This window comes from Leishmania donovani, chromosome 35 (genome assembly GCF_000227135.1).
Source record: "Leishmania donovani BPK282A1 complete genome, chromosome 35".
In the NCBI taxonomy this organism is placed as follows: Eukaryota; Euglenozoa; class Kinetoplastea; order Trypanosomatida; family Trypanosomatidae; genus Leishmania; species Leishmania donovani.
In genome coordinates, this window is record NC_018262.1 from 1,055,133 (window position 1) to 1,082,901 (window position 27,769).

Genomic DNA, 27,769 nt, shown 5'->3' on the forward strand with positions numbered 1-27,769 from the left:
GCGTTCCTCTGCGTACAGAGTTCACGTCTGGTTGAAGCGGTGCACCTCGCGCTGTTCTCGTGCTGGCGCCTCTGTTTTTTTTTTCGCTCGTGTTGCTTCTTGTCTGCTGTGGTAGTGGTGAAGGCGTTGGATTTCTACTGCGGCTCTCTCTGTCTCACTTTTTTCTCTCAGACGTTGTGTCTTGACTTGTCTCTCGAACGAAGCTGGGCTGACATACCATCAAGAGGAGACGTTTAATTTCCAAAGAAAAAGAAAATCAGCAGCGGCGTCTATCCTCAAACGCACATCATCACGACCGGACTGGGGAAGGGGAAGCGTGCAAAGGAGCTGAGCATTGGTGGTTCAGCGGTCGTTTCCGTTCGATTGCCCCACCGTGCTGGGCGCCAATCATCTCCTCCTACCGTTGCTCGCGCGTGCACACGTTGCTCCACGCTTCCTCGCCCTTGTTTCCTCTCACCTCCTCTGTGTCTGTGCGTGTGTCTTACTTGTTGGTCGCGTACTGGGTATTCATCTATTTTCTTTGTGGTTGTTGACAAGTGATGCTCTCTGCCGCTGAGGAGTGGGAGCTCGAATAGATCGTCTTTGTGCTTCCATACACACAGATAAACACACACACACACGCACACGCACACGCAACTTCCCTTTCTGTTTTGCTGTGCATTTTCCTTTCTCCTTTGTGCTGATTGCCTCTATCGCCCCCCCCCCCTCCTTCATTTCCTGTGCGCCTTAGGTAGTTTCTGCTCACCTTGTACCTGTATTGCTTCAATCTCTCTGGGTGTGTGCGTGTCGCATATATATATATATATATATACCACTAAAAGTGTCGGCTGTGTGTCGCCCATCAGGCGCGTAAGCACGCGCGCGCTCTCTCGGTTCTTGCCCTTTCGCGCTCATCGAGGTCGCTGATGTGAGTACGTCTTTGAATACCTTCCTGGATACATACTCTGATACAACTTCACTAGTCGCCATGACTCAGCCTGCTGCTGCTGCTGCAGAGGTTGCCGCGCAGACGGCGCCGATCCTTGGCGAGTGTGTCCTCAAACTTTCACGCTCAACCACCTACGAACCACCACTGTACCTTTTCCCAGAGTTGCTGCCGCCGGTACCACAGGGAACACCGCCGCTGCCAGTGTGGGACGCTGTGGCCGATGCTGTGGACATCGCTGCTTCGTCGTGGCGCGTGGCAGACGCGACGCAGCTGATTGCGGCTGGTGTGGCAGCAGCTGGCGCAAGCGGTATCAAGCCTAGCACCGCAGTGGAGCGCAGGCCGCAGGCGATGGTGACGCTGACATCTATGATTGCCAAAAACCGTCTGCTGGCGGCAGGCTTGGATGCAACGGTGCTGGAGAGAGACGCCTTCTCATCGGCTGCAATCATTACCCACTTGGCTGCGCTTCAAGCACGCATGGGGCTGAGCGACGAGGAGGGCGCCGCCATCATGTCGAACCACTTCATTAATCTTCTCGCGTGGCAGAAGCTGCGCGAGCTTAACGGCCCCTTCCTGCACGCCGCTGTGTCTGGTGCGGAGCAAAAGGTGATCGAGGGGGAGGCGGCAGGGAGCGCCGCCTTTTCGCCCTCCCCGGCTGCGCCACCCTCGTCTCGGAAGCGCAGTCGCGCTGTCCATGGCGGCGACGAGAGAGACGTGTGGCTCCCGTCGCCACATCCATGGGCAACGGAGGCGGAGCTGGCAGCGTCGGACGGCTCTGGGCGATTTGTGGCGGCGAGCGAGGCGAACGTAGAGAAGCAGGTAGAGCTGCTGCAAACTCTTGCTGAGCTCTACCAGCGGCCTTGGCGGACACTCGCTTCACGAGGTCAGCAGACCGACTTTGTGGTACCACCAGGAACGGTGAACGTCACTAGTCCGCTCGCGGACAATAGCAAGGTGCCAGGGGCCCTTCTAGACCCTGCCACCGCCCTCGGGTGGGGGGCGACCCTCTCCTCATCACCCAACACAGACTACTTTGGTAGCGTGCGTGTGGCGCACACCGCGTGCTTCTACGCAGTGGTGCTGTCCGCGGCAACGCCCGCTTCAGCCGGGAAGTCCGCTGCCCCCGCTCCCACGCGTCTGCCGCTGGAAGAACTTACCACCTACTTTGGGCGTGAGTCAGGGGTACGAGGAGCGGCTGCTGTTGCCGCGGCAGCGGCTACTCCCATCGCCGGCGCCTTGGCTCCTTACACTACCCACCCAGAGGTGCTCTCCCGGTTTCAGTTCGCGCTGGTGCTGCGGCCGGTGTACGAGCACGCCGCGGATGCCAATGAGGTGAGGCGGCCCGACAGCAATTTGCACTTGGGCAAACGAGAGCCATCGAACGACGACGAGGCGTCCGACAGCGACGCGGACGCGCATCAAGGGCACGCGGCGGTGCTGCACACAAAGCGACCGCACCACTACACGCTGTGGCTCGTCAACTACGGTCGCAATGGTTTGCGCGTGGCTGGACGAGGCTGGGTGCTTGGCGAGCCGCGCCAGCTGCAAGCCGGCGACGTACTCATCGTAGGAAGCGAAGTTCAGCTACGTGTGGAGGAGCACTTCTCTGCGGCCGCCGCTCGTGCGCCTGTCGTAAGCGACGCGACTCTCAACACCGCTTCTGTGAGCTCATCGCAAGTGAAGCAGGAGCGGATCGAAGAGGAGTAGCACACGAGTGTGGCCGTCACGATGGTGTGTCGATGAAGTCTACACAGCATGACTTTTCGTTGGATTTGGTTCGTTGTTGGAGTGTTGGGTTTGTGGTTTTCTTACTTTCCCTCTCATGCGCGCCGCTGTTGGGACATGGACTCGCCCGCTTTACTTCCTGCCGCTCGTAAGCAGACGGAGTTGTGCCTTTCGGTTGGTGTACTTCTGTCTTGTATTTGTGGGGTTCTCTCCCTCTCCCTCCCTTTTGTGGTGTTGTGCTATTCCTTCTGATTTCCTTTTGTGTGTGCTTGTCCCCCTCGCTGTTGTCGTTCCGTTGTTCCTTGACATCCTTCGAGGGCCACTAAAAACTCATCGCTCGTAAGACGGTCGCGCATGTCTAGGGATAGAGAACGTGAAGCACACAGAGAGAGAGAGAGAAAAGGAAAATATCGGTGGTCTACCAAACAGAAAACAACCATTTGCGGCTTGGCGGCGCTGTTTCTTGGACTTTCTGTGTCTCAGTGACGCTGATGCGGGTGCAAGCGGAAGGACCCGGACATGTGCGTCGTGTTGTGCACACTTGAGTGGCGCACCGCTGCTCCGCAAGCCCCTTCTTTTTTTTTTTTGGAGGGGGGCATTTTCTCGCTGCTTGTTTTCTTTCCGAAGAAGGGAAAGATGTGCTGACAAACGCCGTAGAGGTGGTGGACGCGCGGAGGAGCAGTCGAAGCTTGTGTGCACACGTCGGGCCACGCGCACGGCACAGCCCCAACACGAGCTCCGAATGCGCTGCCGTCTCTTGGAATGCATCGAGGCACCGCTTTCTATTTTCCCTTTTCCCTTCTCTCCTCCTTCCCGTGTCTTCCTCAGCGGAACACATATACACGCGAACTTGCTTAGCAGGGGAACCCCAACTTTCGTGCAGTACCTCGTCTGCTTCTCTTGCCGCACGCATTCCTTCTTCACCCCCTCCCACACTCGCACACTCTTGGACTCCCCTTGTGCTTTCTGCTCTTGTTTCTCGAGGCAATCGTTGACGGGACTATACATATCTATATCTCTATAGATATAGTGCTGCATCGCCTCTTTCGCTGACACTTCGCGCGTGCTGAAAGCGTGCTTGCAGAGTGGCTCTGGGGCCTATTTTCTTTTTTTTCCCAGCCCCCCTCTCCTCCCTCCACGGCCACTCGAATTCAACAACCAGCTGACGAGCGCGTTGAGGCCGCAGGAAGGGACAGCGAGAGCGGTTCAGCTGTTAGGTCTGCTCTGCCACCACAGACATCAACGGAGCAAGTCACAGCCGGTAAAAAAAAGGGAGACGAACCGATCAGCAGAGGAAACATGGGCATCAGTGTCTATTCGCTAATCTCAGCTGTGGTTCTGTGCCTGAACGCACTGGCCATCCTCTCGGAGTCGCGGTTCCTCTCGAAGTTTGGGTTGGCCACTCCACAGGCCTTACAAGGGGGCATCGCTCCACAGCAGGACACCGCCTTCAATGACATGGTGCCATCTTCTTTTGATGCCGATTTCAGCTCTAACGGGAACGGCGGTGTCCGCTCTGTCTCGTCCATGAAGTTGCAGATTGCTTCTCTTTTGCACTCCATCCGCCTCCTGATGCGCTGGCCGCTCATCTTTGTGAACATCACGTTGATCGGCCTTGCGTTGATCTTCGGCTGATGAGGGGTACCGCAACATGGACCACGGACGCAAGCGCGGAAAGGAGACGCGCCTTCTCTTCACACGCGTGCACTCAGCAGCGAAGCGGAAACAGCCAAAAATCAGAGTAATAGTTACGCATCTCAACGTATCTCAGTGAGGCGCATGCAGGCGCGCTCTGGTGAACACGCGTATGCTGTCACCAATCCAGGTGTGGCATCTGCCACTTGCTACCTCCTCATGCACCCCCCCCCCCTCCCCGTGCCCCTTTCTGCCTGTCCTCATCACCGCCGCTGGCATGGATGTCGCGTTTGCTTCCTTACTCTTCCTCTCGCTGGGCTGCGCATCGGAACAACAACAACGAAAGCACAAGCAAGCACTCACAACACGCGCTGCCTCTCTTGCTTTGGAGAATCTTGCACTCGTAGGCTTCGTAAATGCCTTCTGTAATTGACGCGAAGGGACTTCCCTCACTGGGTCCGCCCGTGTCGAACTGGGGCACGAACCAACCGAGAACAGGAGTCACGCGCAATGCGCGTCGCGAAAAGCTTGGGCTGTGGAGCGCTGTCGCCCTGCAGCAACACTTCACAGCTACCGGCGGCCGTGGAGGTCTGCCGCTGCCGCTGTCGTCGTCCGCGTCGCCCTTGCAGAAAGTCAGGGGCGTCGCCGCGGCCCTGGGTGACAACGCCGGCTCCTCTTCGGGAACTGTAGCCTCAGACCTTCGGTCGCACCTCGGGCCTGCACCAAGTCTCGCCGGGCGATTGCACAAGCCGACACTTGCGCAGCGCATGGGGCTTGTACCAGGTCCGTCGCCGGCGCCATCTGCCGACGACTGGCGGGTCATTGCGCATCGTGCCCTCTTGCGCGAGCATCAAAACGCGCGCGACGCTGGCTTGCCCGGGGCCAACCCGTCTGTCTGCCCCATCTGCCAAATGAGCTACTCCTCCAACCGCGACGAAGGCCAGGTGATCCTAAGTTGCTCACACGTCTTTCACGCCCAGTGCTTTCGCTCCTTCGAGCGATACGTGCGCGCTCAACAGAGAGCTGATGCCCTTGGAGTTACCGAGGTTATCGCCCCACTGGCGTGTCCGGTGTGCCGCACGCAGAGCTACTATAAGCGCATCTTTTACGAGGGAAAAGCGGTAGCGCAACGAGCAGCCATCGTCAAGGTTCAAGCCGCTGTCCGCGGACTTCTCGCGCGGCGCGCTTACACCAAAATAAGACTGCTGAACAACCCACAGTTTCGCACGCGCTACGTCCAGGAGCGTCTCGCCCGTCTGTCTGCTGCATGGCAAACTTTTTGTGCTGAGCAGGAGCAACGCCGAGCGGGTTTGCAGACGGCACTCGCCGTGCAGCACGAGATGGCTCGCGCAGCCTTCTTGAGTGAAGAGGCATGGGCGGAGCTCTGGAGGAAGGCGGTGCATGGCCCGTCCACCTCTAGCGAACCTGGAAGTTTGGCGCCTCCGTCCACGGCTTGCGCGTTGGTGCAGTGCCCTATCTGCCTGGAGCTCATTCACTGCTCGCAGTGCCCCGGCACCGGGGCCGCCGCATTTCATGCAGGTGGGGTGCACCGCTTGACTGGAGAGGACGCTGTGGCGGAGATGCGCATGGCCTACGAAGCTCGAAAGGCAGCCCAAAGTCTTCCGTCTGTCGAGCCGAAGGCGTCAAGGGCGTCTGCTGGCACGCTTGCGGGAGCTTCGGCGAAAGGTGCAGCGCCGCGCAAGGCGGTCAACCCATTGACCCCTAAGCCTGGAGCTGATGTCTCGGTGAGGGATGGAAAAGTGGCATCGCGGCGCGCACCACAGCACCGAGCAGGGCGCCGGAAAGGATTTGCTCAATCGACAGGTGCCGCGCCGTGGCCTGAGAATGAGAATGCATTCGCTGCACTGTCGTCTGCCCAGGGAGTGGACGCGGTCGGCGCTGACGAGGCTGCCGTGGTGCTGCCACATAGTGGGGTCCTGCTGAGTTGCGGTCACTACTTCCACGCCGCCTGCATTGACTGCTATGAGCGCTTCAATGAGCGGCGTTCCTTGGAAATCATAGCGCAAGATGGTAGAGCAGCCGTCGCTTTTCCTAACCGCTGCCCCATCTGCCGCTCCGGCTACATCAAGCACCCGATGTAATCATTCTTGTGGGAACATGACGAGACGAGTGTGAGGGAGGGAAGGCAAGGTGCGGCGGGGTCACGGTGTCCCGGCCTCCCTCGCACTCTCTTTCCACGCATCTCCGCACTCACCGGCTGAAGGGGATTTCACTGCTACATGTAAAGTGGCGTGTGCTTTCTTTTTTTATTTTCGCTGTGCCTACAGCTCTTGTTTCTTGTTGCTTGCATGCTCTTGCGCACGTTTTGAAACGCAGAGCAGCGATTGACAGCAATCTTTCAAGTGCTGCCTCTGAACGTCTTGCGCATGTGGCATGGTTGCACTAGCGCGTGAGGGGGGAACCGCATTTGCTTGTGGCGTTCTACCGTGCCTCCTGGTCTTGTTTCTCATACAACCTATGGGTGCGTCTTTCCTCTCTTTGTCATGACGTTCCTTTCCTCACGCACACACAGATGCAGCCCAAGGACCCCCTCTGAAGAGTTGGGACAAACGCGGATAAGCACTTCCACACGCTATTCCGTTGATGTGCACGAGGCACAGGTGGTATGGATTTCATAGATGCCGCCATGAGCGGCTGCCCCATAAAGAGAAGACCGAGGATGACAAGCATGAACTTGCTCTTCCCGTGGAACTCAGCGAGCGAGTGCGTGCCGAACAGGCGAAAGAGGGGAAACTGGATTAGTGTGTGTGTGTGCGCACCTGCTGCTTCTCTCCTGCCTCCTGACGACTGCTTTTCTGTCTCTGGGCGATTGTCTCTCTTCTTGTTTGTTTCTCTTCAATCTTGTGTGGTGCCCTCTCTCCCTCCCTCAAGGAAATGCCGGGGATCGACTACTCCAAGTGGGACAAGCTGACCGGCAGCGGCACCAGCAGCGGCAGCGAGTACGAAGGGGACAGGGCCGACAAGGCGCACGATGACAGCAGCAGATCCCCGCAGGTGACACGGCTGGAGTATCCGTCTCGCGTGACACTGGGCCCGAATGGGGTGCAGCTCGAGCAAGTGCCACCCAAAGCGTCAGCCAGCCCGTTTCCGGGGACGAATGCACCTCCGAAGGAAACGCATAACGGCAGTGTTGCTGTTGCAAGATGCCCAATCAAGGAAGAGTCTTCTCCCGCCGAGCACGGCACGGGGGCTCCAAAAGCCACCAGTAACTCTACCGGCAACACAGCTGGGAGACGGGATGAGGACCAGGAACGCATGGACACCACTGATGATGACGAGGATTTGCTATACGAGAGCCTTGCCCGCAGCGGTGGCCGGGAGGGCTCACACCACTGGTGGACCCAAACCGAAGACACGGTAACTGTGAGCTTCTTGGTGCCTTGGGAGACGAAGAGCAAGTCTGTGACCGAGTTCCGTCTCTACGAGGCACGCTCGACGACGGCGCCAGAGTCAGATCTGCATCAAGCTCACTTGGAGATAACGATTCTGGTGCCGCCAGCGTGCCTGATGTCGGCGAGCGGCGGCCCGTCTGCTTCAGCGGCGCCTCTCCGCATACACCAAGTGTTCCGCTACCCTGTGAAGCTATCCGAGGATCTGATTGACGGCTGTTGGCAGCTGCACTTCATGCCTAGGCGTCACCTGCGCCTCTTGGTTGTGCAGCTCTTTAAAGAACCCGTCGGTCTTGGCATGACGCTGTGGTGGGACCGCTGCTTTGTAACGGACACGACTTCCGTGATTGCTGATACGCAAGCCATTCCAGACCGAAAGCGGCGGATGGAAGCGACGCCAGGGTCAAAGGAGAAGGCGGAGCAGTTCCGCAAAGTATGGGCCGATGCACACGAGGAGTTTCGTCGGCGTATGCAGGAGCGCAAGCGCGAAATCAGCGAGTGAATATGGGAGGCATCGAAGCATTACGCACCCACGCAAGCGAAAGAACAAACCAAAGCGACTACTAGTGAAAAAAAAAAAAACAAAACAGCTCGTGAGCAGCGGGGGAGAAAAAGTAAAAGAAACCCCACGCGCGACGGCACACCCGACGCGTTCTGTCGCAGTACCTGGTGGATGCGGAAGCCGTCCGCGGAGCTTGAACCGCGAAGCTAGCACGCAAGTGATCACCTCAATGGAAACGAGAATCGGCACACCGCTCCGCGCATGACGATCAAGGATGAGGGCACTTGCTGTGCACTGCGGATGCACGTGTCTGGCTTGCCACTCGTACATCCTTCTTTTTTTCACCCGCTGATCCTCTTATGTCGTCTCTTCTTGCCTTTTTCTTTGTTGTTGTGTGTCTGCGGCTCTCGTGTTGTGGGTGGTGCATCAACATGTACAGTGCACACGCATGCGCGAGCAAACGTCTCCGCATGTGGATGGTTTCTCTTCTCTTTAAGCGCTTCTGTCCGTGCACATAGCAAAGACAGCATAGACAAGGACAGGAAAAGCAGGTGCGCAGTGAGCCTCATTTTTTTTTTCGGTGGTGTACTTCGCTTCTCTTCTCTTTACACACGTCCGTGCAACGTTCCCATCATCTCTTGCGCAGTCATATGTATCTTGCGTCGTTGCGGTTCTCCGGTTTCCTGCGACTACAATGTTCAACAAGGCGGACTTGGTGGTGTTTTACTTCACCTACGCCACTCTCATGATAGCGCTGATGGTGTGCAGTGTCTTGTCACCCATCCAGGTGCGATCCGTTGGTGAGCGGAACCTGTCTGTTTACGGCGTAGCACTTGCGTACGACCCGCCACCTAGCACCTGGCTCGGGGCATCTGACAGCGCCTCGAAAAGCAGCATCGGCATCATCGACACCAGTAGTGGGTCATCACTTCCCGTCGAGACGGCGCGCATTAGAACGTCGCTGGCGCACCTCCCCGCTTCGACGCTGACACGCTGCATGACGGCCTACCTTGTCTTTGCCTCATTGTGCATCCTCACGTGCCTCTCACTCCTCGTCTCCTTGTTCGTCCAGATGCTGCCGATGAAGCACGGCCGTGCTGCCGTCTTGATCACACGCCTGCTCACGGTTCTCGTGCCGCTCGCTGCCATCGCCTGCTTCACGATGGCGGCCGCTCTCGGGCTTCAGTCCCATTTGTATCACAACGTGGCAGCGGGGTACTACACTGACGCGCGCCGTGACAGCCCGGTAAGCAAGCTGCACTCCGGCTTCTTTTCCTCCGTCGCCGCTGCGCTCATCGGGCTCTTGGTCGTTTTGCTATCTCCCGTGCTCCGAATGTGGTGAGGCCGCCGCGGGAGGGAGCTGGCGCCCTGCTGAACCCCAGCGCCTTTTTTTTCGCTTTGGCACTTTGTGTGATGGCAGCATGGAGGATTTCTTCCTCGCGTTTTTTGGTCTTCGTCCTTCGTCTTACCTACTACCACTGCAGACTCCTAATGGTCAGGGCCACAGCGCAGCGCGTGGCATCCAGCGCCCAGTGCACTCTCCCCCCCCTTCCCCCCCACTGAGTCGAGGAAACCTGACAGTCCCCCTCTCCTATCCCCTGCTAAATTGTGACCCGCTTTCTGATGGTGGCAGCGGCAGGTCCCCACGACCTAGGGGGAGGGGGGCGTCATTGTGGTGCATCGCCATGGATGTCGGCGGTCGGGTCCTGGACGGCGGTGCATCGGACCAACCTGCGACAGCGAACATGTCTGTCTTGTCCATATGATGGGCAGAGCTTCGGCGTGACTCGACCGTGTCTCCTACCCGGCCCTCGCGCTGCTCATTGTTGGGTAGGGCCGCCTGAATCTGTCGCCCCAAGGGGGATGCACGAAGGGCGGCGACCGGCATGATCGGAGCCGCTGTGTGGCTGGGTGGGTGGGTAGCGTTGGAGGCAGGTGCCGTGCTCGGATGGCGGAGGCGGTGCATTTTTGCTGCACGGCGTGTGTGTCTACTGTCGCCTGGCACCACGCGAATGGGGCCTGTGGGTGGCCGGGGTTCGAGTGGAGTTGCGCTCACGTTGTGCGGCAGATAATGAACAAGTTGAGAAAAAGAATTCTCGATGCCACGCTCGTGTAAAGAAGGCTGTGGCGGAGAAGCTGTTTTTGCTTGGTGCCCTCCACCACTCGAAGCATGCGCGACTTACTTCATCTTTAGCGGAGCGAGAGAGGGCCGAACGTGCCACGCACGTGGTCAATCTGCGTTAAAGGGAAAAGATGCGGTGATGACCTGCATTGCTGCGGGCATGGCTTGTATGGCATCGACTGGTACTATCTCTGGTTTCTGCCTGCCTTGTTGCTTTCTCGCTCTGATGCATCGATCGACACACTATGAGGCCGCCGGCTTTGCACCCATTTGGAAAGGGGCGCAGAGGGTCTCCTGTCGTGGGTGGGTGTGCAAGGGGAGGGAGGAGGGTCATCGTCATCCCCTGCAGTGTTCCCACCTCTCTCCTCTCGCACCAGGGCAGACGTGTCCTCTTTTGTTTTCCATCAGCTTTGTTGTGTCTGTGCACCCGCGGTCGCTCTCACTTCGCGTTTTCTGCGGAGTGCGTGGCCTAGACGCCATGCCGCAACCATAGGGAACGCGTGTGGAGGCCATCCTTTGGGAAGACGAAACAGCCACATGGTACTCCTTCAGCGCTCCCGCGCGCAGGTTGCTGCTGAGGAGGAAGCACGTAGGCGCTACCGCTAAGAAGTCCTGACAGCAGACGCACACAAATGCAGCGTCAGGGCATTCGCGCGGCACTGCGTTAACGTGTTGTTTTACCACCGCGGCGAACATCTATCTCAGCACATGGTGCGTAGCGCGGAGTGGTCTCGGGTGATGCTGGCCGCGAGATTGGCTGATGTCCGGCAGGCTGTGATTGAAAGAGGTGCTGTAGAAGCCAGGCAGCGGCCCTTGACCCTACCCGCGCGGACTCTGCCCCATTTGCGCACGACAAACGGTGAAGGGCGGCGTCACGCAGATGCCCTGCGGGCAGCGAGGTGTGAAGAACTCTTGTCAAAGAAGTCGGAGTTTCTGTCGCGCTCTATGTAGGCCATGCGCCATCCTGCCCGATCAAACGCTTCCCCCCCTCCTCACAACGGCAAAGGCAACGAAGAAGAGCGAGCGGCCGTTTCGATGGCTCTCCGCTGAGGGTGGGTGAGGATGAGGAACCAACGCAGGGTCTGCGTGATTCTGTGATGGGCAGCGGCGGTCTATCCAAGCTGCACTACCCTGCCGCTCCTTTGCGCCTTGTTGGACGTTATGCCCCGCATCCCTTCTCTCCTTCTCATTTTCCTCTCAGAGACTAACCGATTCTTCACCTACCAGCAGCGCGCGTATTTCGTTCGGTATACATGTGTGTGTGTGCGTGTGTTTTGCGGCGGCGCTGCCTGTGTGATCTACTCCCGCTTCCTGTCCCATTCCGCTGAAGAAGAGCGTAGCTTCGCTCTTGAATGAGGCCATCATCGCTGTGCTATATCTTTCGCCATTCCGCCATGGTTCGGACGTGCTCAGGTCGTCTTATGCGGGGACCGCACATGGACCTTGGCATGAAGCAGGCGCAAAAAAAAAAAAAACAATAACAGATCCCAAGAATCCCTTGAAAGTGATGCGCTCACTGTCTGCGTCCGCATGTCGAGCGCAGCACAACACGGTGGCCGAAGCAATACAGCCACTCATGCGCGGCAGTGCTTCATGAAGAGGAGAAGGGGGAAATGAGGGTCATGAGGAGTGGAAGAAAAGCAAAAGTGACAGCGTTCTCGTGAAGTGGACGAAACCCTTATTCCTGTATCCTGCTCATTCCGCTGGTGAGAACCGCCTTTCTCTCCGTATCTTCTCCGTTTCCTTCTCTTGTCGGTAACGTCTCCTCGGCGGTGCCGTAGTGGTGCCGCTGCACTTCATCGGCTACGCCTCACCTCTCGTTCTCTCTGGCACCTCTGCTTTGTGCGTGCTGCTGCGTAGTTGCTACACGTTCCACGTATCCACGCTCAGGAGCCTCTAGCACACCAGGTCCATTGTCCAACGGCAATCGCAATCCAGGAACATGGCGGACTCTTCGTGGACGTCTGCTGCTGCCGCTTCGGCGGCTACCGCTGCCCCCGCCTTTGATTTCCAACCCCTCCAGAAGAGCAGTGTCGACCTCTTTGCTACGGCGCCGCAGGTGAAGAAGCTCACTCGGCGTGAGAAAGACAAGATGCTGCGCGAGCTGGAGGTGAAACGAGCCAAACAGCGCGCCGTCGCTGACTCCAATGACGCGGCCGACAAGGGTAGGAAGGGGCAGCCGAGGCAGAGCGACAGGAGCGCCGCGGTGGCGGAGGTCGTACGCTCCGCCACTACCTCGTCCTCGTCCGGTGACGCCAGTGATGCCGGAAACAAGGGTGAGAGGAAGAAAGGTCTCTTCGAGACCGTTTTCGACACAAAGGAGGTGGAACAAGAGCTCGCCGCCCAGGAGGATCGCCGCAACCGGAAGCGCTCGAAGAAGCAGGTGCTCCGACACGAACTGCACTCCAACGAAGAGGAGGACGCACGCACGGTCTTCGTGGGCAATTTACCGAACACCATCCACAAGCGCGATGTGGAGAAGATTTTCAAGTCGTGCGGCAGCATCACGGCGGTCCGCATCCGCTGCCAGGCGCTAGAGGAGCTCGACGAGAAGCACCAAAATCTGGGTCGCGCCGTGCGTGTACTGCGCGGCGAAATCAAGAAGGACGCTAAATACAGTGCAACGGCGTACGTCCTCTTCGACTCAGCCAAATCTATCGCATCGGCCCTGGAAAAGAACGGGTTGGTCTTCCACAACCGCCACCTGGTCGTGACGACAATGGACGTCGAGAGTCGTGCGTACCCGCCGGAGACGTCCATCTTCCTCGGCAACGTGGCCTACAACACGACGGAGGAGGATGTGTGGAGCTTCTTTCAGGAGCACGGCATCGCAGATGTGAAGCGAGTCCGCCTGGTGCGGGATCGCGAGACAGGCGACTGCAAGGGCTTCGGTTACGTGGAGTTTATGCACGCCTCATCTGTCCAACCTGCCATAGAGACCCGCGGCGACAAGCTTAATGGGCGCGAGCTGCGCATCGTGCACGTTAACAAGTCAAAGGAGGTGAAGGTGGCGACGAAGAGCCGACGCGAGAAGCGACGCAGTGAGCACGCCGGCGGCCGTGTCGGTGCAGAGGAGCGCAAGCGATCCCGCAGCGGAGGCGACGCTGACGGTGGCAGTAGAGGCAGCCCAGACTACTCCCACGTCAAGAAACCGCGCACCGAGTCCGACCTTCCTTCGTGGGCGGGCTTAACAACAAACCCGCGGCGCAAGATGCCGAAGGACCTGCGGCCGCTTGTGGAGGGCAAGGTAGAGTTCAAGCCGCGCGGCCCACGCGCGCCAGTGAAGCGGAAGAAGCGCAACCCAGAGAAGTAAGGGCACCCCCGCGCGGAGACGAGCTGGAGCTGAACTGTGGTAGCCGGCCGCCGATGCACCGAGTGAGATCGGCGAGATAGGAACGACAGATGGCTTCGAACAGTCATGCTTTGATAGCCGAAAAAAAACGAAGAGAGGCGGACTTTGAGATGCACGGTATGTGTGTACCCTACCAATGACAGAGGACATCACCCGACCTGAAAAGAGTCGCTGAGCGCGGCCGTCCGTGTAACGTGCTAAGCAGGTCATCTACGGTGGTATCCTGCATTGCTTCTGTTAAGAAATCATGCGTCTTGATCTCGATTAAGGGAGTGCAACTAATTACGATATAAAGAAGCAAGAAGCAAAACGTGCGGTGACAACGGCATGGCGAATCCCTCTCGTGTCCTACGTGTCGACTTCTTCTTCACGACCCGTCAGCGGCTTGCTGCTCGTGGTGTGAACAAGAGGATCACCGGGCGGATCTAGAGTTCATGGAGAGCCATGCGCGTTTGGACGCCGTAGCTGCTGCCCCTTCGTTCTCAAGCCAAATACGAGACAGACTTCACCGCCGCCATGCGATTGAAGCGTGTGGCGTATAGTACCTTCTTCGGCTGCTGTTGAGAAACACAGAAGTCACAAGGCACACACACACACACACTACTTCTAACGCTCCGCCCTCTCAGGACTTCGACTTTATGCCTCTTGAACTCCTCCTCCGGCGCTTTCCTCTTCTTTTTTTCATCTGTGCCCACTTCATCTACCGTCTCTATCCTCTTTCAATGACTAACCTCTCAACACTATGACGAGGAAGCGCTTGCAGAAGTGTCTTTCCCTTTTGTCGAACCAGCCTTTTTCGTTGCCTCGTTCTCTATGTTCTTTTCTTGGGATTACGACCCCCCTCCTCCCCCACTCTCTCTCCTCTGCCCTCTTGTAAGTCATTCGTGCGTGCTTACCGGCTCTCGGGTGCATCCGCTACCGCTACTGCTGCCTGTCTCTCCACCGCCGTCGGCCTCCCGTGTCTCACTCTCTGTGCCACACGACAAGAGCGCTAGCACCCCTGCGAACACGCAGCAGCGGTATCGCACTCGACGGCGACCACTAGGAGGAGCCGCAAAGTGTCGTTATTGCCTCCTTGCACACAAGCACTCGTTCTCCACACTTACATCTCCAGTGTAAGCCATTCCTCCTCGCGAGGCACGCGGTCTACATAATACATATTTATCTATATACATGTATACAAGGAGAGACTAGCGAACGCGGTCACATCTGCTCGTCTAGTTCTTTTTTTTTCGTTGTTGTTTGACAGGAGATTATAACATAAATAGATCGTTTTGTTTGTTTGTGTGGTCTATCAAAAGATTCTCTTCGGCTCTGCGTCTCTGCCGCTGCCCTTTTCACTACTCACTCCCGCACGACCGACCACGAGAGAAGTTGCTCTCTCACGCCAGCCCTCTTTTCTTTTTTCGCTGTTGTTGCTGTTTTCTCCTTTGGTGATTTTGCTCTCGCCAATCGCCTCCGACCACTTTCGTGTGTGCGAGCGCGTGGGCGTGTTCTCCTTTTTTTTTGACGTTTAACGTTTTGCATGTGAACAGAAACGAAAAGAAAAAAAAAAACAGATCGACGTCTAAAATCAGGTGTCCTTCTTTTCCTCCATCACTTCTCCTTGGCTTTCCTTTCTGTCTTTTCCTAAGCCGTTTCTTCTCTTTTTCTCTCCTTTTTCCCTTTTTTTGGGTGTGCACAAATTTCTTGTTTTGTTATATGCGGCGCTTTCTGTCTTTCCAACTCTCCTTCTCCCCCCTCTCCTCCCCACCACTCCTCACGACCGAGCACCCGCCATCATTTTTTTTTTGTTCAAACCGATTTCATTTTTTGGTGGGCTTCTCGCGTGGCGTCAGCGGCGGTGCCTTTGCGGTGCTGCGAATCGACTCTTTCTGTTTTTTTTTTTTTGTTGTTGTTGAGCTGAGCCGCTCTTTTTTTTCTTGTTTGCTTTCCCCAGTCGGGCTCCGCCGTTTAGCTCCGTCAACGCGCCGCCGCACTGCCGATACTTTTGAGATCTACTTCGCTGTTGGACGAGAGGGAGGAATAACCAGCGTCGCGTATTTCGCTTCGCTTGTTTGGTTCGTTTGCGCTGACCCTTGCGTGCGATTCTGTGTGGCGTTCTCGATCCCTCTCTGGCCGACAGTGGCTTGGTTGATCTCAATTTCCTTTCTCTTTCTTCGTTTCTCGCTGACAAGATTTGTGCCTTCTCTTTGGCTTCTATTCACCTCTTTCTTTACGAGGTGAGGGTTCTCGCGTGTCCCCCGTACGTGCGACGGGCTGCTCTAAAGATTTCTTGGGCTTGTCGTCCTGTCGTTTTTTCGTGGTGCGGGGGGAGGGGCGTTGTTTTGAGGTTTTCGACCCAAATCAGAGGAAACAAGTGAAAGAGCAACGAGGGCATTCACCGCGCTGCTTCTCTTGTGTAGTCCTGCGGCGGGCTCTCTGCCGAGTTTCTCTTTGTCCCCCTCGTCAACGCCGTGTTCTCTTTCCAGCGGTTACGCGCACAGAGAGCCTCACAGGAGGCGGCGACTCCGCAACGGGCGCCACCGACGTTGTCGTTTTTTATATCTTTTCGTTCTCGTTGTCTGTGCGTCACGCGACTAAACGAGCATAATGGCGCAAAAGCGGTACGTGGCCCTGGTAGGAGCGTTGGTGCTTGGCGCCACCTCCGCGGTGCTTCTGATGCGACAGTGGAGAGTGCAGCGCGAGCGCCGCGAGTTTGCGGAGCGGTACGCGAAGCAAATAAAGGCGGCCCGTGAGGCGCATGCCCAGTCCTTGAACGGTGGCAGTGCCTCGCCGGACTCAGCGGACATTAGCGACGCCGACTTCGACGATGAGGCCGCGGCCGTGAAGGTTATCTACGGCAGCGAGTCTGGCAACGCTGAGGGACTGGCGAAGGGCTTCGTCATGACACTGCGCGACCGCGGCGTCCAGGCCGCGCTCATCGATCCTAGCCGGTGGGCGTACATGGAGGACTACTTGTACCATAACAAGCGGAACGTGCCGCTGTTTCACCCCATCAAGGTGGTGTCCACCAACACCAGCTCCGCCGAGAAGGGGAGTCGCAAGACTGCAGAGGAAGCGAACACACCACGTCCGCCGCTGGTGTACATCTTCATTGTTGCAACTGCTGGTGAGGGCGAACCGACCGGTAACTTCATGGCTCTCTTCCAGGAAATGCAGTCGGCGGTGCGGCGAGCTACCACAGCCAAGGTACCTGCCCAGTCCAGTGCCGTCACCGCAGGTGCGGCGCCGTCGTCGGCTACCGAGGAGGCACCATTCAAGAATATCTACTACGCAGTGTTTGGACTCGGTGACAGCTCCTACAAGTACTACTGCCGCTCCGCCACCGACACGAACACTCTCCTCAAAAAGGGTGGCGGCATCAACGTGCATCGTGTCGGCTTCGGCGACGCCCGCCACGGCATGCAGGAAGACGTCTTCGATGAGTGGCAGGAGAAGGTGATGCTCGCGCTGGAAGAGAAGTGTGGGCTGGAGATGACAACGGGCACGCGTGCGCCGCCAAAGCCCGAGCTCCAGTTCCGCTTCCTGTCTTCCACCGCAGCGACGACGGCAGCCACCACGTCCACCGTCCCTCAGGCGGGCCCCTGCGGAGCCGCCGAGGGCACCGCAGCGCCAAGCACGACCACCATCACGAACAACGCAGATCCGAACCGCAGCGTTCTCCTGAGAACGGCAACACCGAGCAACGCCGTGGCGGCGGAGAGCACGAGCGCTCCGCCCATCTCGCTCCCGTTTCCGCCGCCACCGGTGCTGCTGGAGCCGTCGCTGATGAACCCGACAAGGATCCGCCTCGTAACGAAGACGCAGCTGTCGCCGCCGCGCGACAGCGACGGCAGCAGCGTCTACCGCTTCTGCTTCGAGACGGACGGCACAGGCATCTCGTACCAGGCCGGTGACCATCTTGGCATCTTTCCCACGAGCCCGCCGGAGATGGTGGCGCGGTGCGCCAAGGCCCTCTCCATCCCAGCAGGCGAGCTGGAGACACCGGTGGAGCTGTGCGAGATGGTGCCATCGCGCGGCATTTTCCGAAACGTGCTGCCGGCCCGTGTACCTTTGCGCGTTGTGCTGCAACGCTACGTGGACCTGTGCGGCCGTCCAAAGAAGTCGACTCTGCGCGTTCTCGCCAAGTACTGCACTGATCCGGTCCAGCAGGAGGCCTTCCTCGAGCTTCTCCGCCTCCCCGCAGAGAAGGAGGCGGAGGAGGCGGCTGCCGGTAGCTGTGCTGCGTGGAAGCCGAAGAAGCTGCGCACTGTCGTGGACTATCTCGAGAAGTTCCCTAGCTGCTGCTGCATTCCGCTGGGCCACTTCATCGAGGTCATGCCACGCACGCAGCCGCGCTACTACTCCATCGCGTCGGACCGGATGTCCCACGGCACCAAGGTCGAGATCATCGTGCGAGTACTCACGGACGGGCTGGCCAGCTCCTACCTCGCCCATCGCATCGAGGAAGGGGACGAGGTATTTGCGTACGTCCGCATCACCACCTTCCATCTGCCGCAGCGCATTGGAGAGAAGCGACCGGTGCTCATGATCGGCCCGGGCACCGGTGCTGCCGCTATGGTAGGGTTTTGCTACAGGAAGGAGGCCCTCATGCGAAAGCAACCGGCGGCCCATTACGGCCCGACCGTTTTTCTCTTCGGTGCGCAGCGTCGCCAAACGGAGTACTTTGTGGAGGAAGAGGTCCAGCGCTGGGCTATGGCGCCGGCCGAGATGAAGCAATGGGACGCCGATCACCCGACCTCCCACGCCGGGCTGGCGGCGCGTCGCAGCACGACGCACTCGTGGGAGCCACTGCCCGCCTCTGTCATCACCACCGTTGATTGCGCCTTTAGTAGAGATCAAGAGGAGAAGAGGTACGTCACCTCTCTCATCGACAAGCACAAAGATCTCATCTACGAGATGCTCACGAGCACCGCCGGCGGCGGATGCCTTGTTTTCTTGTCCGGTGAAGCATCTGTCATGGCGAAGGACGTGGACCGGGCACTGGTGGCGCTGCTGCAGGACCGCGGAGGCATGACACGCCTGGCGGCGCTTGAGTTTCTGCGGCGCATGGAGAGCGACCACCGCTATCTCAAGGATGTGTACTAGACGTCGGCCCAGTCGGCTTCTGCTTCCCCATTCAGCGCTCACCTGTCTCTGTCTGGGCCCATGCCCGGATGAGGGTCGCGCAGGTGGGGCACGCGTTCTGAAGCCCCCATCACCTCGCCTCGTTTGCGTGTTCTGTCGCCGCAGCTCTTGTTTGCTTTACTGGGTTTCCACTTCCATGTTTGTTGGATGTTTCTCGCCCACCTCTGTCTGTCGCAAGGCCCCTCCCTCTCTCCCTGCGGCGGCGTTATCTCTCCATATAATGTGTGCTCCTTTTCCTTTCGTTTCATCCGTTTCTGTGTTTCATGTTGTTGTGTGGTGGTGTGCGTCCTGCGATGGCTGTGTGAGCCTCTTGCTCGCTGTTTCCTCTGCGCCTGTGCGCGACGATAGAAGGAACATCGATTTTGCACCTCTTCGCGTGTCGTCTTTTCCCTTGCTTTCTCCTTTCCTTTTCCTACGACGGGTGGCCACGTTAGCTCTTCTCATACAGGCTCCGTGCTTGTTGCTGCACTCCCCACTCGGCCTGCAAGTGGATGTGCGCATGCATGGCTGTTAGTGTGCGTCGGCGCCGACGTTCCGCCACCCGCTCACCCATCTGCTTTGCCTCTTCCCTCACCACGCACTCGTGTCATTAAACTCCACTTCTCTTTGTATCTTGCCTCCCACCCCTCTCTCTTGCCCCGCCCCCTCTTCCGCGTCTGCCACATTCTGTCTTCCGGGTTTGCTTTTCCGAGTGATTTCCTTTCCTGTGTGTATGTGTGTATGCGTATGCGTGTGCGTGTGTGTGCGCGCGCTCTTCCGCTGCTTCGAGGCAGCAGTCCAGCCACTCCTCCTCCTCTTCGTCCGTCCTCGTCCGCGGCCGTGCCGCTTATGGGGCGGTCGTGATCGTCCTCTTCGTGGCTTTGTCTCTCTTTTTCTTTTTCGTTCGCTTTCGTTACTGTGCGTGTGCGTCTTTGTGTGTGCGCAGATGCCGTTGCCTCTTTTCACGACTCTCTTCTCGGTGATTGAACTCTTTTGTTTTTCCCCTTCGCTCATCAGACGACGAGAGGCGAACGTCAGCGGCAGTTCGTGTGTCCATAAGCAACGGGATGCTACGAGAGGTTTTGGCAGAGGTCCACCAAAGTGCAAGAGCATAAGTAGGAAATCGAGCGTGTGTGCTTAGCCTTCTCTGAGTTTGTCCTACTCATGACTTGTGTCGCGCCGAGACTGCTGTTGGTGTCATCGACCATGGAGCCCCATCGGCTGCTCCTTGGTGCAATCGCCTTCGTTCTCTTGCCTCTTTTTACTCCCGTCTTTTTTGCGCTTGTGACTTTACCCTTCCGCAGCGACGATCATGATGATGCTGCCGGCGGCAGTCATACAATCCGCTCTGAGCGATGGCACTGAGTTCAAACAAGTAAGTAATATGTACACACACAGCACCAAGAAGGACATGTTGGTCTTTCAGAGGAAATGCGAACATCATCATCGATCTGTGCACCTGTGTTTGCGCCGGTGCCTCGCCGGGCATATCCGCAGCTCGGGTGTTCTTTTCCTCCTCTCCATCGTTCTCGAATGGCATCCGGCAGCTTGCTGAGAAGCCGTCCGCGAAGGCTGTGGAAGAGCGTCGTCTGATGCATCGTGGTCAGACCTGCGGAGCGCCTCCGTAGCTGGAGTGTTGGTGTGCTTTTAGCCCCCCCCCCTCTTCGTCTCCTTTATGCCTGAGTTAGCTCACAGCAGAAAACCAGCAAGTTCGCACCTCGACGACCACACGTCACGGCACCTGCTTGGATTTTCGATAGAGTGCCAGCGTCGCGCTGTCTCTCTCTCCCGCTCTCGCTCTCTGTGGCACACCATCCAACGACGATAACTGCGGTAAACGGGACCGTGTGCTCTGCTTCTTTTCATTGCTATTTCTTCCTCTATTTCTTTCGTTGCTGTTCGAATTCGAGTATCATGTACTGTGATGATCATGTCTTCGTGTCCTTTTCTGTTTCTTCGGCGCCGTGCTGCCTCGTTGTTCGTAAGTCTGTTGTTTGCATTATGTGTGCGCGCGCGTGCGTGCATCTTTGTCCACGCGATCTCCCTCTTTTTCCTTTCCGACGTCTCTCTTGTAGCGACTGCCTGCCTCTCCGTCCCCCGGCACTTTCTCGGCCCAGTCGTTCCACCACGAGAAAGAGAGAGTTGGGGGCTGGTTCTTCCACAGTGTCGTTAACCGCCACGATGGCCACGAAAGACTCCAGGCAGACGTGAAATCACAAGGAAAGCTAATGCAGCCGCAGGTGCACCCTACGCATATCAGCGTGCTCTGATTTCGGAGTGTTCTGAGCATCGCTTGACCGCCCTCCTTGACGCGTGCGCGCGCATCGAAGAAAATTGTGGGCTCAAAAGACGGTCATCAGCCTTGCGAAATACCACAGACCACGGGCTGCCCGCGTGCTCTCTTTCTCTCTCTTGCTGTTGCTGGTACGTATGCTCCACTCGCCTCTACGCCACCTCTTTCCTCGACCGCACTGCGCCTGTCACATCCCTGGCGGGTCCATTTCAGACTGTCCTGTGCTTGCTTCTCCTCTGTGCAACCGACAGCGCTTATCGGCACGGACACACACGGACCCAGAGAGATACACGACATCTTGTGTCTATCGTTGTCTTCTGTGCACACAAAGCGCCTTTGCGCTACCATTCTCGCTGACACGTTGATGGTGGTGTGTGTGTGTGTGTGTGTGTGTCTGTCGCTGGTCTATACATTGAGAGCCCCCTTCCCCCTTCCCACAGCGATATTCCCCCCCCCTTCCCCCCGTCCTCACCCTTCTACTGTACAACACCCACGCATACCGTCAGCACAGGACGGAAGAACTGTGGTCTTGACAGATTTCACAACTTTCGCCAGCAATTTTAGAGATCTCAATGAGCTCAGACGACATAGACGCCCTCCGTTCAGAGCTGCTCCGACAGAAGATTATATTCGAGGCGGAGCTGCGTCGCCAGCGTGAGACGTTTGAGGAGCGGCTTTCACTCATCACCAATGAGCTCGCTGATCGCGAGGCGGATTGCCGCAATCTTCAGTCGGTCATCACCATCCTCGGCCGCAAAGTGGACGCCATCGCGGAGCAGCGTCAGTACATTGCCGTAGTTCACCGTCCACCTACACCGACGCGCCAGCCCAGCATTCATGAGAGTCCGTTCCGTCGTGAGACCTCCGCTCTCGTGCCGCCCCTGAGTAGCAACGGCGATGCGCAAGAACACGAGCGCGCCACCTCGACCGTGAAGAAGAGCGGCTCGCGCCGGCCCTCACCATCCCTCAACGACCCCCCGGCGTTTGTGCGGCGCTCGGGCATGCCCATCACCCGGGTTGCGTCTATTAGTGCCCTCAGCCGTACAAGCAGCCCGCACGTGCATGGACACGCTGCCCGCCCGCTTCTCAGGACAAACACGTCCGCTACCGTGACGAGCGAGGGGAATAGCAACAGTGAAAAACGTGCGCTGCGGCACCGCGCCGTGTCGAGGCGGCGCACGAGCAGCGTAAGTCACCTCGCGGGCCTCAGGTCTACAGATGACTGGTAAGCATGCGGGGAATACGAGGATCGCATGTCGCCCACGTCTGGGAAGCAATGTGAAGGCGAATGGCCCGCCTCAGTACTGGCCACAACGGGACGGATCCGTACTGGTTTTCCCTGTCTTTCTTGTTTGCGGCTCGAAACGTGTGGATTGCGTGCCCTGCAGCTGCCGAAGAGCCCAAGTTGGCTTTGATACTGCTGTGTGTGTGTAGTGAGGCGTGTGGCAGCAGCCTTCGGGGACTTGTTAAACCTTTTTTTTTTCGTCTGTGGTTGCATCGTGTGCCTCCACCTCTTTGGTGCTTGTTCTCTTCTCTTGCACATACAGTCAAAGAAATGGGCACCCTCGCAGAGAGCAGCATGTGGGATTACCTCGCGCGTGGAAAGGTGAGAGCACGGACACCCATCCCTCTCTCCTGGTAGGTGTGGCCTGCGGCATTCGCGTGCCGAAGCACACTGCAAGGTGGTGGTGATGGTGGCTACCGCTGCTACACATGCGCATCCGCCTCCCGTTTTCTTTTTTATTCATCATCGATTGGCACAGGCCTGAGCGCGCAGGCCAAGTTTGCTTTCCCTCTCTTCGCTCCGCCCTGTTGAGTGTATCACTTTACTCTCTTCCTTGTGCTGTAGGCTAGAGGTTGTGTTGTCATATCTTTTTCTGTGCGTGTGCTTGACATAGACGTAGACCGAGCTCTGGGCGGCTTCTTTGATTGGCGAGGCACCCGCCCACCTATGCTACGGCGAGGGCCGTGCCCTCTCTGTGATTGTGATGTTCTTCTGCACCGTACGCACATGGCGTCGCTGCGGAGGTTTCCATACCGTTCTAACAACCTACACGCAATCGAAGAGAAGCGGTGCAGGGAAGAGATGGCAGAGCGCGATCTCCTCCTCTGAGTGCATGTTGCTCAACAACACGCACGTGCATGCATGAGCAAAAAGTGGCTGATGGCCTCTGACGACCTTTGCCTCATACCCGTTGCGGACACTACTGAGAATTCACCGAAGGCACGCTTCGTGATGACTTAGGTCTCTGCAGAGAACACCGTGCGGCACCTCCCTCCCGTCCCTTGTCGTGTACTTCTTCGCCTCCCTTTCGTCTCTCGTTCTCCCGCCGCCCCTCGCTCTCATGGACGTGGCACTTCTGCAGCGGCTTCATCTTTGTTCTCTTTTTCTCGTTGGGCGCGTACGTGATCGCTCCCTCTCCCTCCGGCCCATCACTGGTGCTGCTCGCAACGACGCCTTGCAGAGCTGATAAAGGAACTGTTTGGTTCATGAGTGCCGCGGTGCGTAGTGGGCTTCACTCCTTGTCATCCTTACCTGTTCTGCGCTCTATCCCCGGGCTCTTTTCCTTTTCGTGTGCCGAGGAGTTCAGGCCAGCTCGGTGCCACTCGCCGCTGAGCAGAAGACGCACAACTTGCCGTTGTTGTGTGTGTGTGTGTGTGTGTGTGTGTTTTGTTTGGCTGTGTCGCACAAAAATGCAACGATTCTGCTTGAGTGCGCTGCGGCGCTCCTCTGCGGGCGGTGTCGCGCGCCTCGCTGTACCTTTCTCGCACGCGAGCCCCGCGCTTGTGGTGCCGCGTCGAGAGGCTTCGTCGTTAGAGTCACCTGCGACTGGGTCTGCAGAGGCCAGCCGCTCGCCAGCAAAGCCGTCCGCAGCTGGCGCGACACAGGCTGCACCCGAGTTGGACGCAGAGGCGGCAGAGCAGGTGCGGCTCGCGCAGGAGTTGGGCGAGCAGGCTTTCAGTGAGAACACGGAGATCCTGAAGAAAGTAGCGTTTCGCGGGCTGCGCGCCTTTGTCATGTGTGCTGTCGGCGTCGCCGCCTTCATGTGGGCGATGAAGAAGAAAAAGCGGGAACGCCAGGCGGACGCGCTGCCAGGTGTCGAGGCTCCCCGCGCCGCGCACGCTGAGGGGCATGACGACCCGACGCAGCGGTACTTGCAGGAGATGCGCGGGCTCGGCTTTGATGTGGAGACGCTGGAGGAGGAGCTGGAGTATGAGCGAGTCGCCAAGGCCGCTGATTCTCAGAAGCTCGCGGGACGGTTGTAGTAATGATGTGACGGATGTGTGTGGTGCGGTGCACCTTGGGCAGCGGTGATGAAGTGCGGAGCTCGTCATCTTCCGACGCTTAGGCGGCGGTGCAAGACATGAAAACAGGCGCAAAATGCGCGGTACAAAAGGAGCGGCATTAGCGACCACCCCCTCCTCCCCGAGAGAAAACGCGGAGGAGGGGGCGGGGGTGGTGATCGTCGTCGTTGTTACGGGAAGGGCACACCACAATCTTTGCGGACCTATCAGGCTTTCTTCGCTTCCCACTGGATCGCTTGTACGACATTATGGTGCTCACTCACACGCGAGTTGGTGCCTCACTTCTCCATATCCCGACTCTGCCTCTACTCTGTATGCCCTCCTTTTTTCTTTCGATTGGGGTGGGCATGCCGTTTTGCGCGCATACATCTACTTCACGCAACAGCGCGTGCACCTTTCGTTCTCTCTCGCCTTTGCTGTGCGGTGGCCGAAGAAAGCGAGTATTCGAGCGCACCTTCTCCTCGAGCGCGTTACCGCGGTGCCTCTCAAGCGATCACACTCCGCGCCTTCTGCAGCTTTTCTCGCCTCGCCTTCCTGCCTAGCTGGCCATATGCTGAGGCGCACATTGTCTCCCGTGCAGGTTAGCGAGGCCCATGAGCGCTCCACCACCGCGCACCTGACCTCTTTGCCACACGGCGTGGAGGAAAGCGCTGTTCCCATCAATGCCACAGACGATGGTAGTCGTGACCGCTGCGCTTTCCTCGAAACCGGCGAGAGCGCCGATGCACATGCTCCGCCGTGTGCGAGTGCCCAGGAGTCTGCCTGTGACAGCTGCCGCTTTTCATCCGTTGCCTCTGCTTCCTTGGCGTCCCCGGATGCGGTGCCGCAGGTGAGTGCGCTTGCGCCTGCCCCCGTGCCGTGCCTCCAGGCGCCGCCTTCGTGCGCCTTCGTTGATGTGCCACCCTCTGCCATGCCGGCGCGGAGGCTTAAAAACGTGTACGACGGAGCCATGCCCCTGCCGCCCGGCACGACGAAACGAGCGCTCGGCCGGCTGCGCATTGTGTGGTGCTGCGTGGTGACCGCCGAGAGCTGGCACTCCCTTTTCGTCGGCTTGCCGATTCTGTTCTTCACGACCCTCTTCGTTACGGTCGTCGTGCCGCGCGGGGAGTGGTTCACTTACGTCTTCACGGCCCTCTTCACCACTATATCAGTCACGTGCCTGACACTGTCGGTCACCCTCGACCCCGGTGTCATCCCGCCAGCCCCGCAGTCGCAGCAGCCAACGCAGTCGACAACCGTCATGGTTGGCGGGCAGCCTGTGCTGTGCAAGGTGTGCACAACGTGCCACATCATTCGGCCACCACGCAGTACACACTGCCGGTTCTGCGACGTCTGCGTGGAGGAGTTTGACCACCACTGCGGTATCATCGGCAGCTGCGTGGGAAAGCGGACGTTCCGTTTTTTCGGCGGCTTCTTTGTCATTACGAGTTTCCTCGTGCTCTATATCCTTATTCGTTCCTTTATCATCCTCGTATCGACGGACTTCAAGCCAGCGAACGAGCGGCCGCACTTGATCTGGCTGGCTGTCTCGTGCACCCTCTGCATTGTTGCCGCGATCATAGGTGCAATTCTGGTGATGCCGTGTGCCGGTCGCTACATTATGCTAAGCGCCTCCAATTCCACCGTGAAGGAGACGATGCGCACCCAGCGGCAGCAGACGAAGTCGGGGGAGCAGCCACCTGGTGTCGTTCCTGTCGCGGAGACGAAGAGCGGCAACTACTGTGCCAATCTTCGCCGCCTGTTTAGCCCCATCGGACGCAGCCGCATCCCTTACGACTACTATGTATAGTCGATGGCGTTCCTTGAGGAAAGGATTCACACGGACATACGAGGACGACGGTGTGTGCGTGTGTGTGTGTGTGTGTGGAGCTTGCGTGCACAGAGCAGCTTTCTCTGTCATCGCGTGCTTCTACTGCTGCCGCTGCTTCGTGCTCCTTTTTTTTATCTCCCCTTTCCTTTTGTTCTTGTCGACAGTCCCCGCCATGTGATCTGCCTGTGTGTGGTGGTGTGACGCATGTGTATGGTTGGTGCAGATGGTGGTTGCTCTTGCCGGTCTCGATCACTTGAAATGGGCATGGAAAAGAAAAGGGGTGAGCGACACAGCGCCGTTGCTGATGCTGCTGCGCTGGTCTGCTAAGCATCTCCGAGAACGGCTCAGATGATGGCGCTTACGCGCACGTTTGCGTCTTTCCGTTTTTCGCAATACTGGCCATGCATGCTGCTGCCGCTTGCCTATTTCTTGCGCCCTTCTCGCGTTTCTTTCACCGACACTGTTTACCTTGATGCTGTCCCTTGGCCGGTCTTCCGTTTCCCGTGCCTCGCCCCCTTCCCGGTCTATCGCGACAGAGTCCACCTCATTCGCCGTCATCGCGTCCTCCATTGTTGTGCGGGATCGACCATAGCATCTGCCTCTTCGCACGTACACACACGAAACACGCTCTAAAAACCTGCCCGGCCTCACGAACCTCCGCGATCTCGGCGGCTACGCGACCACATGCGGGCGTCGCATTTCCGAAGGGTAAGGGCTCCGCAGCGACAACCTGCACACCTTACCACAAAGTTGCCGCACAGTAGGTGCTCGCAGACCGGCGGCACCTCAATCACGCCTTTGATTTCCGCAGTTGAGACGAGGTTTTTCACAAGTCGTGCTCACTTCGGAATATTGAGCACGTGCTCGAGCCGATTGCGGGAGGGGTCGATGGGCGTGGACCTGTGGGAGCCCAAAACGGAGGCCACGCCCGAGTGCATGCGCGATCTCGTCCACCCCACGTACCGCGACCATATCGACAACTAAAGCCACCAACTCGCGCAGGTGTTCCAGTTGCTGACGAGCACCCCTTTCCGTGCAGACGGGCGGCAGCAACCCATCCTCTTTTACGGCACCGCCGGCAAGGACCCCACAGACCTGATGGCGGCCATCATCCTTCAGATAGTTGGCGTGCCGCACAGCACAACACTGCATCACTACATGCTCACCAGCGTCAGCCTGAAGCGATCGACGGAAGCGAACTGGTAAGACGACGCCACGGAGATTACCGGCTCTGCTATCGGCATCGTCTGGGGCATCGACTCCGCCTACCTCAGCACGGCAACCGGCCACGTGCAGGAGCGCTACAGCAGCGTGGACACATACGTGACGAAGAAGCTGCAGATCGATTCAGACGCAGGACACTGCCTTCGCGCCCCGCCCTTGGCTTAGATATGCAAAGGATGACCTCCTCGGCTATTCTTCTATTCATCAAGGTGTCCAGCCTACCAGGAACTACTCCACAAACGTAAGCGTACACACAATCACAGCTCACCCACCTCTGCGGCACCACGGCTACACTCTGGTCGTCTAGGGCGCACCGCCCTGCCGCAAAATCGAGGCGCGCGCCAGACGGGCCT

At 58.1% G+C, this 27,769-nt stretch overlaps 11 protein-coding genes across 11 annotated transcripts; 10 read left to right on the forward strand and 1 right to left on the reverse strand.

The window, feature by feature from the left end:
* Window positions 1-967: 967 nt before the first annotated feature.
* Window positions 968-2,635, forward strand: LDBPK_352540 (hypothetical protein, conserved; the record flags this gene model as incomplete). The annotated part of the gene is made up of 1 exon (XM_003864785.1): window positions 968-2,635. One exon carries the CDS (start codon window positions 968-970, stop codon window positions 2,633-2,635), a length of 1,668 nt encoding a protein of 555 aa, XP_003864833.1.
* Window positions 2,636-3,952: 1,317 nt separating this feature from the next.
* LDBPK_352550 (hypothetical protein, conserved) lies at window positions 3,953-4,288 on the forward strand (the record flags this gene model as incomplete). The annotated part of the gene is made up of 1 exon (XM_003864786.1): window positions 3,953-4,288. The coding sequence occupies one exon, from the start codon at window positions 3,953-3,955 to the stop codon at window positions 4,286-4,288; it is 336 nt and encodes a 111-aa protein (XP_003864834.1).
* Window positions 4,289-5,199: 911 nt separating this feature from the next.
* Window positions 5,200-6,390, forward strand: LDBPK_352560 (hypothetical protein, conserved; the record flags this gene model as incomplete). Its single annotated transcript, XM_003864787.1, has 1 exon — window positions 5,200-6,390. One exon carries the CDS (start codon window positions 5,200-5,202, stop codon window positions 6,388-6,390), a length of 1,191 nt encoding a protein of 396 aa, XP_003864835.1.
* A 793-nt stretch (window positions 6,391-7,183) lies between these two features.
* On the forward strand, window positions 7,184-8,200 carry LDBPK_352570 (hypothetical protein, conserved; the record flags this gene model as incomplete). The annotated part of the gene is made up of 1 exon (XM_003864788.1): window positions 7,184-8,200. One exon carries the CDS (start codon window positions 7,184-7,186, stop codon window positions 8,198-8,200), a length of 1,017 nt encoding a protein of 338 aa, XP_003864836.1.
* Window positions 8,201-8,894: 694 nt separating this feature from the next.
* LDBPK_352580 (hypothetical protein, unknown function) lies at window positions 8,895-9,542 on the forward strand (the record flags this gene model as incomplete). The annotated part of the gene is made up of 1 exon (XM_003864789.1): window positions 8,895-9,542. The coding sequence occupies one exon, from the start codon at window positions 8,895-8,897 to the stop codon at window positions 9,540-9,542; it is 648 nt and encodes a 215-aa protein (XP_003864837.1).
* Window positions 9,543-13,041: 3,499 nt separating this feature from the next.
* On the forward strand, window positions 13,042-13,635 carry LDBPK_352590 (RNA binding protein, putative; the record flags this gene model as incomplete). The annotated part of the gene is made up of 1 exon (XM_003864790.1): window positions 13,042-13,635. The coding sequence occupies one exon, from the start codon at window positions 13,042-13,044 to the stop codon at window positions 13,633-13,635; it is 594 nt and encodes a 197-aa protein (XP_003864838.1).
* A 2,631-nt stretch (window positions 13,636-16,266) lies between these two features.
* On the forward strand, window positions 16,267-18,765 carry LDBPK_352600 (cytochrome P450 reductase, putative; the record flags this gene model as incomplete). Its single annotated transcript, XM_003864791.1, has 1 exon — window positions 16,267-18,765. The coding sequence occupies one exon, from the start codon at window positions 16,267-16,269 to the stop codon at window positions 18,763-18,765; it is 2,499 nt and encodes an 832-aa protein (XP_003864839.1).
* Window positions 18,766-21,648: 2,883 nt separating this feature from the next.
* LDBPK_352610 (hypothetical protein, conserved) lies at window positions 21,649-22,305 on the forward strand (the record flags this gene model as incomplete). Its single annotated transcript, XM_003864792.1, has 1 exon — window positions 21,649-22,305. The coding sequence occupies one exon, from the start codon at window positions 21,649-21,651 to the stop codon at window positions 22,303-22,305; it is 657 nt and encodes a 218-aa protein (XP_003864840.1).
* A 1,465-nt stretch (window positions 22,306-23,770) lies between these two features.
* Window positions 23,771-24,343, forward strand: LDBPK_352620 (hypothetical protein, conserved; the record flags this gene model as incomplete). The annotated part of the gene is made up of 1 exon (XM_003864793.1): window positions 23,771-24,343. One exon carries the CDS (start codon window positions 23,771-23,773, stop codon window positions 24,341-24,343), a length of 573 nt encoding a protein of 190 aa, XP_003864841.1.
* Window positions 24,344-25,331: 988 nt separating this feature from the next.
* Window positions 25,332-26,171, forward strand: LDBPK_352630 (hypothetical protein, conserved; the record flags this gene model as incomplete). Its single annotated transcript, XM_003864794.1, has 1 exon — window positions 25,332-26,171. The coding sequence occupies one exon, from the start codon at window positions 25,332-25,334 to the stop codon at window positions 26,169-26,171; it is 840 nt and encodes a 279-aa protein (XP_003864842.1).
* An 807-nt stretch (window positions 26,172-26,978) lies between these two features.
* LDBPK_352640 (hypothetical protein, unknown function) lies at window positions 26,979-27,344 on the reverse strand (the record flags this gene model as incomplete). The annotated part of the gene is made up of 1 exon (XM_003864795.1): window positions 26,979-27,344. One exon carries the CDS (start codon window positions 27,342-27,344, stop codon window positions 26,979-26,981), a length of 366 nt encoding a protein of 121 aa, XP_003864843.1.
* Window positions 27,345-27,769: the final 425 nt, after the last annotated feature.